Here is a 12,726-nt window from a genome sequence, read left to right as displayed (position 1 = left end):
TCCCACATGGATTATCTTGAGTAAGGGGGTCATGATTTCTGGAACGAGACATTGCTGTTGAGTTTTTCAACTTCTTTTGTTGATGCGTTGAGCACCACAAGCCGAGTGCCATCTAGTTCCATTGTAATGGAGAGTCTGCAGACATCTTTATGGCCGATATCTCCAACACTCGGCAACTCACACCAGAGCAATCTTGATTTATAAATAGCCCTACAGTAAAGAGGAAAAATATGCATTTTTGATTTTAAGTTGGACTGTCCCTTTAAGATTTCCCTTTAATTGAGTTGTAATTGAGTTGTACTGGGACAGGTCCTATACATGTACAACAATTCTAGGCCAAAAGTACACAAAAGTAAAGGTGTCTACATACTTTTGGCCACATAGTTTATGATAAATGGAGAAAAAGAAAGTGAGGTGATGAATGTGTCAGACATTAACGCTGGTCCTTTACAATAAATGTAAATCATTTTTATGTCACTTTTGCATTGAGTCAGACCTCACGTGAGATTAAAGCACGAGACAGGGAGAGACAGAGAGAGGGAGGGATAGACACAGAAAGAGAGAGAGAGGAGCAGGTTGTATAGTCTTACTGCAGGAGTATCAGGGGTAATAAACCGGAGGGTGGACGTGCCCCCTCTCTTCTCTCCTCTCGCCTCCTCCGCAGTGCACTTGCAGCTGAGCAGCACTCCGGACAGGACGGTCTCCTCCTCCTCCTCCTCTTCTTCTTCTTCTTCTTCTCTTCCTTCTCCTGTGTGTGGTGGTGGTGGTGCTGAGGGGTGCACCAGAGTCGCATCTGACTCCAGTCCAGAGGTCCCGGGCAGACGCGTGATGGTGCGGACTCATTGATAAAAGCCGCCGCCGCTGGAATTAAAATGAGCACTCCCGCTGAGCGGCTCTCCTCCTCCTCCACATAGCGCTGCCTCCTCTGCACAAGATCTGTTGTTGTGTGACTCCAGCAGGCGACGCAGGATGACTACTACCTTATCGCTGGTGATTTTGTGCGCTTTGGTAAGCAGTCTATGCAGAAACAACTGCGTGTTTGCTCTCATATTCTCATTATACTGTTTTCTTTTTACTCTGTGGAGACTGTGGATGAGTTTCAGTCACCTAATGCACTTTGTGAGATTATTTTTTTTTTTAACACTGATGTTTAATTTGAGTGAAAATTGTACATGCTATAATATTCCTATAATAGTTTGTAGCGAGTTTTTCTGGACTTCAGACCTCTTCTTGGCTTTTACTATTCCTTTTGTGATGCATGTAATATTTCTATGATACTATAAACAGGGTTTAAGTGTGTATCAGTGCTATTGTGTTTCCCTTAAAGGACCAATGTGCCTATTTTTCTTGTTAAACATGCAGGTGCTGCATTTAGGTAAACAGCTGATCTGCATATGATATTATTCCCAGGTTAAATTATATCTCCTCCAGCTCTACACACACACACACGCCCATACATGCACACTGGCACACTCTCACTCTGTTTTCATCCAGACAGGAAAAGTTAAGCCAGCCTTACTGCTTGGATTAGTAGATTTCACTTTGGGCAGCATTCAGACATCCAGGAGCAATCTGCTGACAGGCGGCTCTGCCCCAGACTTTAATAGCATTAATGAGAGGAAGTCATTTGGATTTTTTTTTTTTTTTAATTTTGGGATATCAGAATAAGGAGAGATAAAGATGCCGCAGCTTACAGAAAGGAAATTGATTCTTTTAATCCTTATCCGACATGAGCTGGTAATTGTTTGGCTGATTTTGACATTAAAACATGAGGCTGTTGTGATCATGTGAAAAAGTTGATTATGAGAGGGAGGTGGCGATACAGCACAGAGCAGAGAGGGCACATCCTCCCAGCACTCCGGTATGTCCACAGCAGCTGGTCTAATTGGGCTGTGCAGCTCAGTCATCATGTGAACAGCCCTGGATATGAGGGGGACACTCTGTTATGACAGCTGGTTTAAAGGGTGGCGACGGTCGGGTGCACTTTGGTAGAATTAAATTTAGAAATAAACTCTCAAATTGACCATGAAATTGAGGGGAGTACAAACCAAGCATATCACAGCTGGGTCACCGTATTGTTGTGGGCGTGTGTGTGTGTATGCATGTTCCTGCTGCTGGTGAACCAATTTCCCGCTGATTTTGCCATTAATCTGCGTTTGAGCTGAGTGATAGTCCAGGGAGATGTCACAGGAAAGGGAGCTGGCGCAGCAGTCAGGGACATGAATCCTGCTCTGCAGATTCAAGAGGGAACTCTCTTGAGATTTTGGACAACGTCCAGAGTTCGTTTTTGCAGACAAAAACGTGACTTTAATCCTGATGATTTACTTTGGTAAAAACTGAGCTTGTGCAGAAATGTTGAGTTTGTTAAGTCAGGAGGAGAAATGCACCTTGAGAGGAAAAAGTGGGGATGAGAGAGAGAGAAGGAAATGTTGAGCAAGAGCACTGAGAACGAGAGAGAGCTGCTGGCTGCTCAGTACATCTGTTTCTGAATGAAAGCAGGGACAGCAGAGAGAGGATGGAGGGGAGGGACGAATGAGGGTGAGGGAGAGAGAGAAAAGATTGAATTGATGTCTCAGCAAATATGAATTAAGTGGAAATGAGCTTTCGCTCGTTACATAATAAGAGCCACAGGACATGAAAGTGTCTCAGTATAATGATTTTCTTTGTTCTAAAACGTCTGGATATGAATTCCTTTTATTTAACATTGTTGCGTACACACCAGCGGAACAAGCCTCAGTTCTTTTGCCAGCAGAGCTGCGTGGCATTTGTATCAGAGAGAGAGACCGAGGAAATGCAACAAGAGAGGAGGCAGAGAAAGAAGGTGATAACTGGAGTAGACTAGACAGGATGGAGAAATTTAAACCATGGATGCAAATACTCGTGGGCCAGGAGGAGAGAGATAGCAAATGTGTGTGTATTTCCAGAGCAGTGACAGCACGCTGCAGGTATTTAAGCTGATAAAATGTGTATCTGTGATATGCAAATTAGGACACAGTTATAAAAAAACTTGTTATGTAATGCGAAAACAACTTTATCACCTCAGCTGTGAATCCAATGAGGGTGGAGGTTTGCTTTACAGGAAAAAAAGTGTGTATGTGAACAAAAATCTGTGGACACAGTGACATTATGGGGACTTGTCTCCCATGTGGCCCCTGAAAAGTAAACCATTTAATTGTACTATTAAGACTTGGTAAGTTAGGGTGAGTCAACCAATGCCCTCCTAAGTGACAAAAACTTTGTCCCTTAAGTGAGGACCAATTTAAGTTTCAGACCCTCAAGATATTTTTGCAAAGTTAGGACACTCTTACTTCGTTAAGGAACTGTCAGGGAATTACTTTTTCTTTCAGCAGTTAGACTCAGTCTAAGGGCTGGATTTAAGCATGCAGTTGTGATGGTTACAGTTAGGTGTTAGGTGGTAGGGAAGGCATTATACCCATTAAAAAGTCCTCACAAGTATAAAAGCACAAGCATGTGTGTATGCCAGCGCTGATCGGAAGCAAGGGCTGGCGTTCACAGCCACTCTCAGCTTCAGACAGTAATTAGGATGGGCATGTGTATAATGTCGTGCACACGTGATTTTATGGTAACTGCCTGGGCCACAGCGTGTCATGAGTTCACTATTAGAGCTGATGTGCCTTCAGGGGAGCTATTAGGGCAGTTTAGACTTGTTTAAAGTGTGTCTAATACAGGTGGAGACAACATGATTTATGATGAATCCTGATAGCGTTTGGATTCAAAGAACAGGTCGGACACCTGGCAGCGATTTTCATCAATTTGTTTTTTTGCTGTGTATGTTTAAGTCACAGTGGCCCTGTGCCGTGTATGTTTGGATATGTGTGTGAAAGTGCCTCTCTGATGTGCTGCACTGTTGTCCCAGGTGGCGTTAGCGTTGGCGTCGAAAACAGAGCGGGCAGTGCAGCTCCCCTGTGAATCCGGCCAGTACACTACCAGTGGAGAATGCTGCCTGGTGTGTCCACCTGGAGAGGGAGTGGTGAAGAAATGTGGCGCCACGCAGACTGTCTGCGCACAGTGTTTGGACAGTGAGTGGAGATTTTTTTTTATTAAGTTTGAGAGTTGAATATTAAGACTGCCAACTACTGTATGTTCTGATCAAAAAAACCCCCCAAAAAACACTGTTGCTATTTTCTGATAAAGCATACAGAGCTTATAGGATGTAACAAAGGGTTCATAATGCTTTACGAATCAGTTATAAGCCATTAATACCAACAACTTCTGGGTTGCCAGGTTGTGAAAAATGCCTTAAGCTCTCTGGACCACAATCCATGTTTTAAAGATATACTGACATTTACAACTACAGACCTGACAAAATATGGTACCAAATCATAATAGATGTCTTACAACTTGTAACTCTAGATTTCAAATAGAAGAATCAAACAGACATCAGCCAAAAGGATTTTTTCCAGCAACCAAAAAGTTAATTAATTATTTATTAATGGCTTATTACTAATCTATGACTAGAGTAGTGCACCCAGTAGAGTGCAGATCTTCACCAGGTGGCCGCCTGAGCTGATCGCAGCAATTCTACACAGTTGTGTTCCACCAGACGCGCTGCAATGCATTTCAGAAGCATTGTCAAGATTTGATTGAGCCACAACACATAGCACAGACTAGGTTGAGTTCTCCTGCTAACAGTTACTGGCCACAAATCTTTGATCCAGGGGATCCATTTGATCAATTTCATCATTTGATCCATTCAGTACTGGACTTTTGCCAATATTAATTTTGTCCATAGCAGGGTTTTTTCCCATATCGGTGCAAAATGATGCTTTTGAAACAGCACTGGTCCCTGAACGGTGCCTGACAAGAGAAAAAACAAAAAAAAAAAACATGCCTAACAAATTTACTGAACACATTTACATAATCAGTGAAGCCTAACCCAAAAACAGTAATTTCATTCTTTTTCTCATTTTCTGTAACCCCCTTATCCTGTTGAGGGTCGTGGGGGGGCTGGATCCTATCCGATTAACCTGCATGTCTTTGGACTGTGGGAGGAAGCTGGAGTACCCAGAGAAAACCCACACTGACATGGGGAGAACACACAAATTCAGACAGACAGACAGACAGACACACACACACACACACACACACACACACACACACACACACACACACACACAGCCCCCCAGACGTACATCTGCCAGAGATAATTATAGTAATTTACTTTTCAAATATTAACAAAGCTATTAGTTATAACACAGATGTTATTTAATTTTCACACTCACAATGCCACTCTAAAGTTTCTTTTGCAAAAAATGTCCCCCCTTGGCAAATCATAAAATGTCATTGTCAGTTTAAAGAAGTTACTTTTTCTCCCTAAAGTTAATGAAACAAAGTCAGCTTCATTCATTAAAATCCTAGAAACAACTTTATTTACTTTGGTAAAATTATCTCACATGAAAATACATTAACAGAAGTTAAACATTACAATCTTTTCCTTATTAGAAAAGTAGTACCAACACATTCCCTCATGTTCCTACCATCACTTGTCAGTTTAGTGTTCAGAGGTTTTGAGATATCTTCCTTTGCAGTTTGTGCTTTCATTCCCATTTGTGGCAGCAACACAAAGTCTTTTCCACAAACAATGTCCGCAGACCTCGCTGTCAACATATTTTCATCTTTGGTACAATGTGGTTCCAATTAAATCTGCTCACAGATGGGTCAAAATAACTCTTATTTTTGTTGTTTTGGGTGAATTAACCCTTTAATAGATTGGAGAACTTTTAGCAGCAAAATATTTAAACATGACTTTACAGAAACTCCACTTCCTGTGTCAAACATAAGTGGATTACAGCCAATCTGGAGACAATAAAAATACAGTGTATACAGATGTAAACTGCATGTCATCACCAGCATAACACACGCTCACACCCAATTAATGCAAAGTTTCTGCACTTGCATCATCTTTATTTATACATCCACATTCATTCTCTGTGCTTTTAATGGCAGCTCCGGCCCTGAACTTCAAACACAACAAATGTAAAACCAAAACAAATTCCTATTGTCCAATTTACTCGCTTGTATGAAGTGTCTGTTTTGCCTTTATCGAGTGTCCTGAGAAATAAGACAGGAATTCACATGTTTGATGCTTGTTAAGTGGGTCCAAATGTGTTCGCTCGCAGCTCGGCTCAGGCTGTGAACCATTAGCAGTGGCTCTACAGACCAGAGCTGGGAGAGGTGCCAACACCGCAACATCTCAGAGAAGAAGAAGAAGAAGAAGAAAACGTGTTATGTTTGAGTCAAGCGTCTTTCTGCATCACGTTCCTGCTGCTCTTTCTGCCCTTTAAGTTGTTGGCGTTATGTCAAGAGTGGAGTATAGGTCACAAACATCGCTGCATAGATCAGGAGGAGCTGAAGAAGATAAATGTCGCACCTTTTCTTAGGACGTGCTAATTGTATCAGTTTGAGACTTTAAGGTGATGAAATGTGTCTTGTTTACACGTTCAGAGTGCACGCTCTGTTCAACATTGATTGATTGCATTAATCCACTCGCACATGCCGCATGTAAACACTGACAAATGGTGCATGTAAACAGTCTTTTAACACTAAAACAAAAAAATATCAACTGGATGTCACGTTGAGGGAAATGATTAAATTCTGGAGGAATGTTTGCAGGCTGGCAGGAATGCTCTTTGTCCTCACAAAATCCGACACTCTGATCATCCTTGAACTTGTGAACTTCTTTGCACAACAGATGCAAATCTCTACGTTGTGTTACACTTTTAAGAATCTGACGTCTGGCTGATTTCACCCCTCTGAATTTTTTATTCGTCGCCTTGAGCGACTCAAGAGCCTCAGCAATGGGTTCAGGGGAAGAAAGCCAATTCTCTACATCTAGAGCGCGACAGTGCCACCGGGGCAAATACAAAAAAAAATACTGTGAGTCAATTTCACATAAACCAACTCCTTCTAACATAGTCAGTGTTAGAAAAGGTAGTGGTGTGAAACTGGCAAAAGTGGGGTTTTGTGCAACAATATGAGAGAATAAGAAAGTGGACTTCTCATGCTTTTGCATTGGTGTTGTTAAAATCCAGTCACACCAGTCGATGGAGAATAGGCAGGGTAATTAATAGTCATCATCAAACGTTGCGTCTGATAGACTGGAGCAGGAAATTGGTTGAGTAGAGGTGCCTGGATTCTGTAGAGAAACACGTCTCAGCCCCACAAGGGTCTGGACTTTATCTTTGGTTTGACGTCAGGAGGAGTTTGTCTTGCGCGTCATATTTCTTTTCATATTCCTGCTGTAAACAGTGGCAGACGATGCGTAGACGCTAAACCGCAGCTCCATTTTGCTATGATGTGGGCTGGCCCTCAGGACTGTAGTTCTGATAAGATTTTTTTTTTTTCCCCTCATGCGCTCCCTCATCCCCCCCACCCCTTCACACCAGCGAATCCCACCAACTCGAGTCGTGTCTCCTCTTTTCTCCATCCTGTACTCACTTCTCTCAGCCAGCATCCCCCCCTCCTTCTCCTCCCTGCTGCTATGACTCATCGTCTGTATTAGCGGATAAAATGGTATTAGAGAGCCAGGCACCAAAGGGCACGATCTGCTCATTCATCATGCATACTGTTACATCAATGCTTCTTTACTCATTTGATCCAGCTAATTAAACCATATTGGAAAGCCTATTGTGCCTCTAACAGTGAACAATTATCTTGCTCTGCAGTACAGGAGCGGTATTCAACGCTGATAAACACTCAACAATTAAGCTCGAATACCCAGGAGGTTGCACTCAATTTCCGGTGCCAATGCATTTTCATTGGTTTCAATATTGTTTTTGTTTCAGCGGATAAAATCTTAATGTACCTGAGGCCCACAGGAGCACACATGCTAAAACAAGACTGAGTGGGATTTATATGGAAGTTAGAGGCTGAAACACTGACCTTACCTGGAAAACTGCAGCTATGAATACATCTTCTAAAGTGCTGAGATGAATAATTGAGGAGTAAATTCAACACATCCATTTCCTGTTTAATGGTAAATATGGGTGAATCTTTATTTACCGTGAGCCCCCTTAATTCCCCACTTCCTGTGAGAGTAACCAACCCCCCCCCCTTTCACGGCCTCCCGATCCCAGCTTGGGACGAGTGCCAGCATCAGCAGCGCTGAAATATTTATCAGTCTCCTCCACTTTTCTCTGCTGTCATGGGAGACAAGACAACCGGCCCTGCCTCACTTAGTGAACCATTCAGAAAAACTTGCCCTGCGAACTGACTGAAGATCAGAGAGACAAAAGGCAGAGCCTCACGAGTCAACGTAGCGTTTAAGGAGAACCCCGCTGGCCGACTGGACTGGGGCTCACTGGGGAATTACAGGAGGAACGAAAGTAGAATCACAGCCTCGTCTGGTGAAGGCTAAAACAGAGCATAAAGAATATTGTTTCCAACATTGGATCATGGGGGATGAAGAAAGGGGAAATGGAGATTCTCCCCTGGCAGGTCCTCTATTGTACTTTCAGAGGAAGCATCATCACTACACGGCATCCTAACAAAAACAACAGCTCAACACAGGATACAAGAGCAACTGTTGATTGCTAAATTACAACTTCCCTCCTTTGGTCTCCCAATAATAGCTTTGGTAATATCCTGAAACACCTGTTTCAAATCTAGAAGAAAGCTAAGCGGACCAATGAAGCAGGGCGATAATTACGCACAAAAATGTTTCATGTTCAACAAGACAAATAAAGCTGTCACGCAGATTTTCAAATGATGATGATTTATCTGCAGTCAGCAGAGGGTCAGGAAGGAATCGGTCTCCCTGCTGAAACATGGACCCTGACATGCTGTGGAGTGGCAGAAATGGCCATCCTCACTAAAAGCTTACACCTAAAGTGCTGATTGTGGAGATCATCGGGCAGTTTCAAGGCCGTCCAGAGCTACATTATTGATGACACTAATGGGGCCAAAACACATCAGTGTTTGGAGGGGGGTCTCCATGGGCTGAAGTGGCACATTTTAAGTGCATCATCCCCCCGGTACACAGCCGCATCTCCCTTTACCAACAGCCTTTTTTACTGCCGAACACAAACACTCTGATTGCTGAGATGCTCCGGTCATCGCTCAACTGGGGGCAATTAAAAAAAGGATCATATTTTATTAAAGACGACACTCTCTACCTGATTCTCGTTGGCCTTTTACTTTCTTCTTTTAGCTCTAAATGAAAGTGCTGACACATAAATTAGACACACACACACACACACACACACACACACACACACACACACACACACCTCAGTGCATATGGTCACATTTAGATATGTTTACACACACAAGGGTTGGAAAGGGGCTCATGCATGCAAGGTAAAATTAGCCTGCGCACTGTGGGATAATTGAAATGAATGAGGAGAGCTTTGCCCAGTTGAGCCTGACTGCAAAGAAAAACAAAGGCCTCGAGCTCACAAATTCAAATAATCGTTTACCTCCGAGGTCTGTTATTTGTCCCGGGTTCAGCCGGTGTCACTCTCTTCTATCACTTCTGCCTCCAGACAGTAATAAGAGCGAGAGGTGAAGACAGATAGAGAAGAAAAAACATTGTGTCTGATGGTGTGTGTCTTTCCAAGAAGGAAACTGAACTCACTTACATCCCCGACTGCCCCATTTCCCCTGACCCTTCCCCTTCCAGTTGTACATCAACACTTTGATCTCTAAATCATGTTTCCTAGACTTGGATTGAACGTCTCGCTCACCAGACCACCCTCAAACAGTCCCGAGATGCACTGGAGCAAATCGAGCGACCACTCTGATCCGTCTTCCTGCCTATCCTCTACCTGTCTCCACATTACCGCCGTCTGCTCCGCTCAGTCCGCCTGTATAATGTGACAGCTTTCATCGTCGGCTTCTTAGCCGCGCTGCTGTTTACAAGGTGTTTAGAGCTTCAGTCTGTGCCAGCGTTTACTTGCCAGAGCCGCTTACAACGCAAAGCAAGTGCTGGGACATTGCTGCAGGGCTTTTCACACTGACAATATGCTGTTGCTCAACATGACACCCACTAAGCATTTCCCATGAAAAACACACACACAGAGAAATGTAGACACGTGCACACACACACTCAGACATACGCTGATAAGAGTTGCGCAAAGAAGTCTAACACATCTTTACAGCTATGAGACTTTATTTACAGTCACACCCACACCAAAGGATTTGTTTAACTGTAAGAGAAAGAGCCTTTATCATCCCTACGGAGATGTTAAACCAGTGGTAACTTGCAACATGCTGCATTGTGTCAGTGAACTATTTACAAGGCTGTTTCAACATGCATTCTTGTCTCATCATCTCATATTGCGAAACTTGGATGCTGACTGCATGGATGCAAAACTTCCTGCAGCACTTTGCCGCCCCTCTGGTGGGAGTGGAACGGCACACATTGTGTCGTTTCTGTCTGAACTGCAGCTCTTGCAAGGTGACCGCTCTCATGTTAAGCACGCCACAAAAAAAGACGTAAAATGGGATTTGGAGAACAGTGAAGCTGCCTCTGTAGTGAATCTGAGCCCTAGATTTATTTCCCTGTCAGCTTCTCTACTCCACTCCCATCTCATTCAACCACTAAAACACACTCACAGCCCCCCTCCTCTCCCTCACTGTATGCATAATTCAGCAGGCATCCAATTATATCTGAAAATAATTCTATATGAACATGCAATATTAATAGATTACTTTGAGCCCCTAGGAACTCTCAGTGTAAGACTAAGCTAATTCGAGGTCATCACTTCCTCAGCGATGAACTCTCCTAAATCCTCCTGATGCAAACGTTCCTGGAGAGCAAATCTGAAGTGTTTGAAGTAATTGAAAAGCAGAAGGCAATTAGTCAGCACGGCTTTTACCTCATTCTGTTCGGCACTGTTCTCCGCAACTCAGCTGTGGTCTGCTATCTCTCGTGCTCACAACCTTTAAACAAAATCAATATCATGCAGTGAAGTTGTTCTTTGAAATTGGCATCTTCTGGACACATACACTGATTAAAACGCAGTCTTTTTTTTTTTTTTTTTTACATCCTTTCAGGAGGAGGACACAGTCAATTTGCTACATAACATTTGTCCAAACCCTGTCAAGGGTTGAGCAAATGTTTGACACAAACCATAACTAATGTCATTGGTCCGACACTTTGGTCCTGACTGTTATATCTCAACAACTATGTGATGGATTCAAGGAAACTGTGTGCAGACATTCATCATTCCCGGATGCTGAAGTTGAATAACTTTGGTGATGCCCTGATTTTTCATCTAGTGCCACCGTCAGGTCTAAGTTTATACATAGTGGGAAGAGTAAGAGGACACATCTAAAAGTATAAGCTGACATTTACAATGCAAAAACAGGTCAGTTGCATATTAATGTATATATACAGTATCATACCTGAAGTCTTTATCATCCTTGCATCAGTGTAAGCATGTCGTTGCACCTGCACTTTACTCTGTGTGTATGACTGAGATTAAAGCAGTTTACTCAGCGCAGCACAAACATATTGAGATCGATATCGTAATGAGCACAGCAGGCTTTTGACTCGCTCCCCGACAAGAGCACCTTTCTTGTCCCGGAGCACAAATCACTAAGAGCCCAGTGGATCAATGTGTCCTCCCTTCTAATGAATGTGCAGTAAACATGATTAATGTCATTAGACCCACTGTTTATCCTTTTGTTTACCTCCTCATATTTCCTGCTCTCACTCCATCTTCTAACCTCCTTTGCTCTTTGCCGCTTCTCTCGTTTCTTTTGTCTCACTTTTCTGTCTCATCTCCTTCGACCTGTCCTCTCACCTGCAGGTGAGACCTTCTCAGAGAACTACAGTCTCACGGAGCAGTGCAAGCCCTGCACTGAGTGTATCGGCCTGATGCGGATGGAGACGCCCTGCACTGACTCCAACGACGCCATCTGCGTCTGCAACTACAACTTCTTCTTCGACACGATATCCGGCCAGTGCGAGCCGTGTACGGTGTGCCCGGTGGGTCAAGGCGTGTTTGCACACTGTGAACACAGTCACGACACGGTGTGTGAGGAGTGCGTGGACGATACTTTCTCTGACCGGGAAAGCTCCCTCGACCCCTGCCTGCCCTGCACCATCTGTGATGAGGAGAGTGAGATACAGCTGGCTATGTGCACACCGAACAGAGACTCTGTCTGTCATAGTAAGTCTGACATGTAGTTTGCTTTCACACTTTTAATTCAGGTGACTCAGTCAAGACAAGAAAAAGATGCATTCCTGAGTGACTTATTTCAAAACAGTAAACATGAGCTCAAATGACTGACGGGTAAATCATTCATTGGACAGTGTTGGGGACTGTCACTGTGCATCATCAGCATTACGCTGACTCACCGGGGAAATTTAAACAAGACCTGAAATGATCAGTTGACAGAATTGGCATCTGTTCTGACAGTTGATTCATTGTGGCAGTAGTTTCACAAGCAAAAACGCCTCTAAACATTCTCTAGTCCCAGAGATTTTCTGCTTTTCTTTAACATGTACTTTTATCTGACAGTAAACCAAATATCTACAGGTATTAAACTGCTGATTGGACAAAACACCTGGGCTAAGGAAATTAAGACAATGAAAGTTTGCTTTTTAAAATTATTTTCTCACATTTTATTGATCAAACAATCAACCATGGAGATAGGCAACATTTCATCCACCACAAGCTTCATTAGCTCTTTGTTGCTTGTGGCGTGCAGCTGTCTACTATAGAGTCCAGCTTTGGTTGTTTGACCAGTGGAAGGCTA

At 43.3% G+C, this 12,726-nt stretch overlaps 1 protein-coding gene across 1 annotated transcript in view; it reads left to right on the top strand.

Moving 5' to 3' along the window:
• Positions 1–620: 620 nt before the first annotated feature.
• Positions 621–12,726, top strand: part of ngfra (nerve growth factor receptor a (TNFR superfamily, member 16)) — a 38,602-nt gene continuing 26,496 nt past the window's right edge. The window contains exons 1-3 of the mRNA XM_049562139.1: positions 621–1,008; positions 3,878–4,040; positions 11,775–12,137. Coding sequence (XP_049418096.1) covers positions 970–1,008; positions 3,878–4,040; positions 11,775–12,137 — 565 coding nt within the window. The 5' untranslated portion in view covers positions 621–969. The remainder of the gene's footprint in view (positions 1,009–3,877; positions 4,041–11,774; positions 12,138–12,726) is intronic.

This window comes from Epinephelus fuscoguttatus, linkage group LG19 (assembly GCF_011397635.1).
Source record: "Epinephelus fuscoguttatus linkage group LG19, E.fuscoguttatus.final_Chr_v1".
Taxonomy (NCBI): domain Eukaryota; kingdom Metazoa; phylum Chordata; class Actinopteri; order Perciformes; family Serranidae; genus Epinephelus; species Epinephelus fuscoguttatus.
Note: the sequence above shows the minus strand (reverse complement) of the source record. Positions and strands in the feature narration are given on the sequence as shown.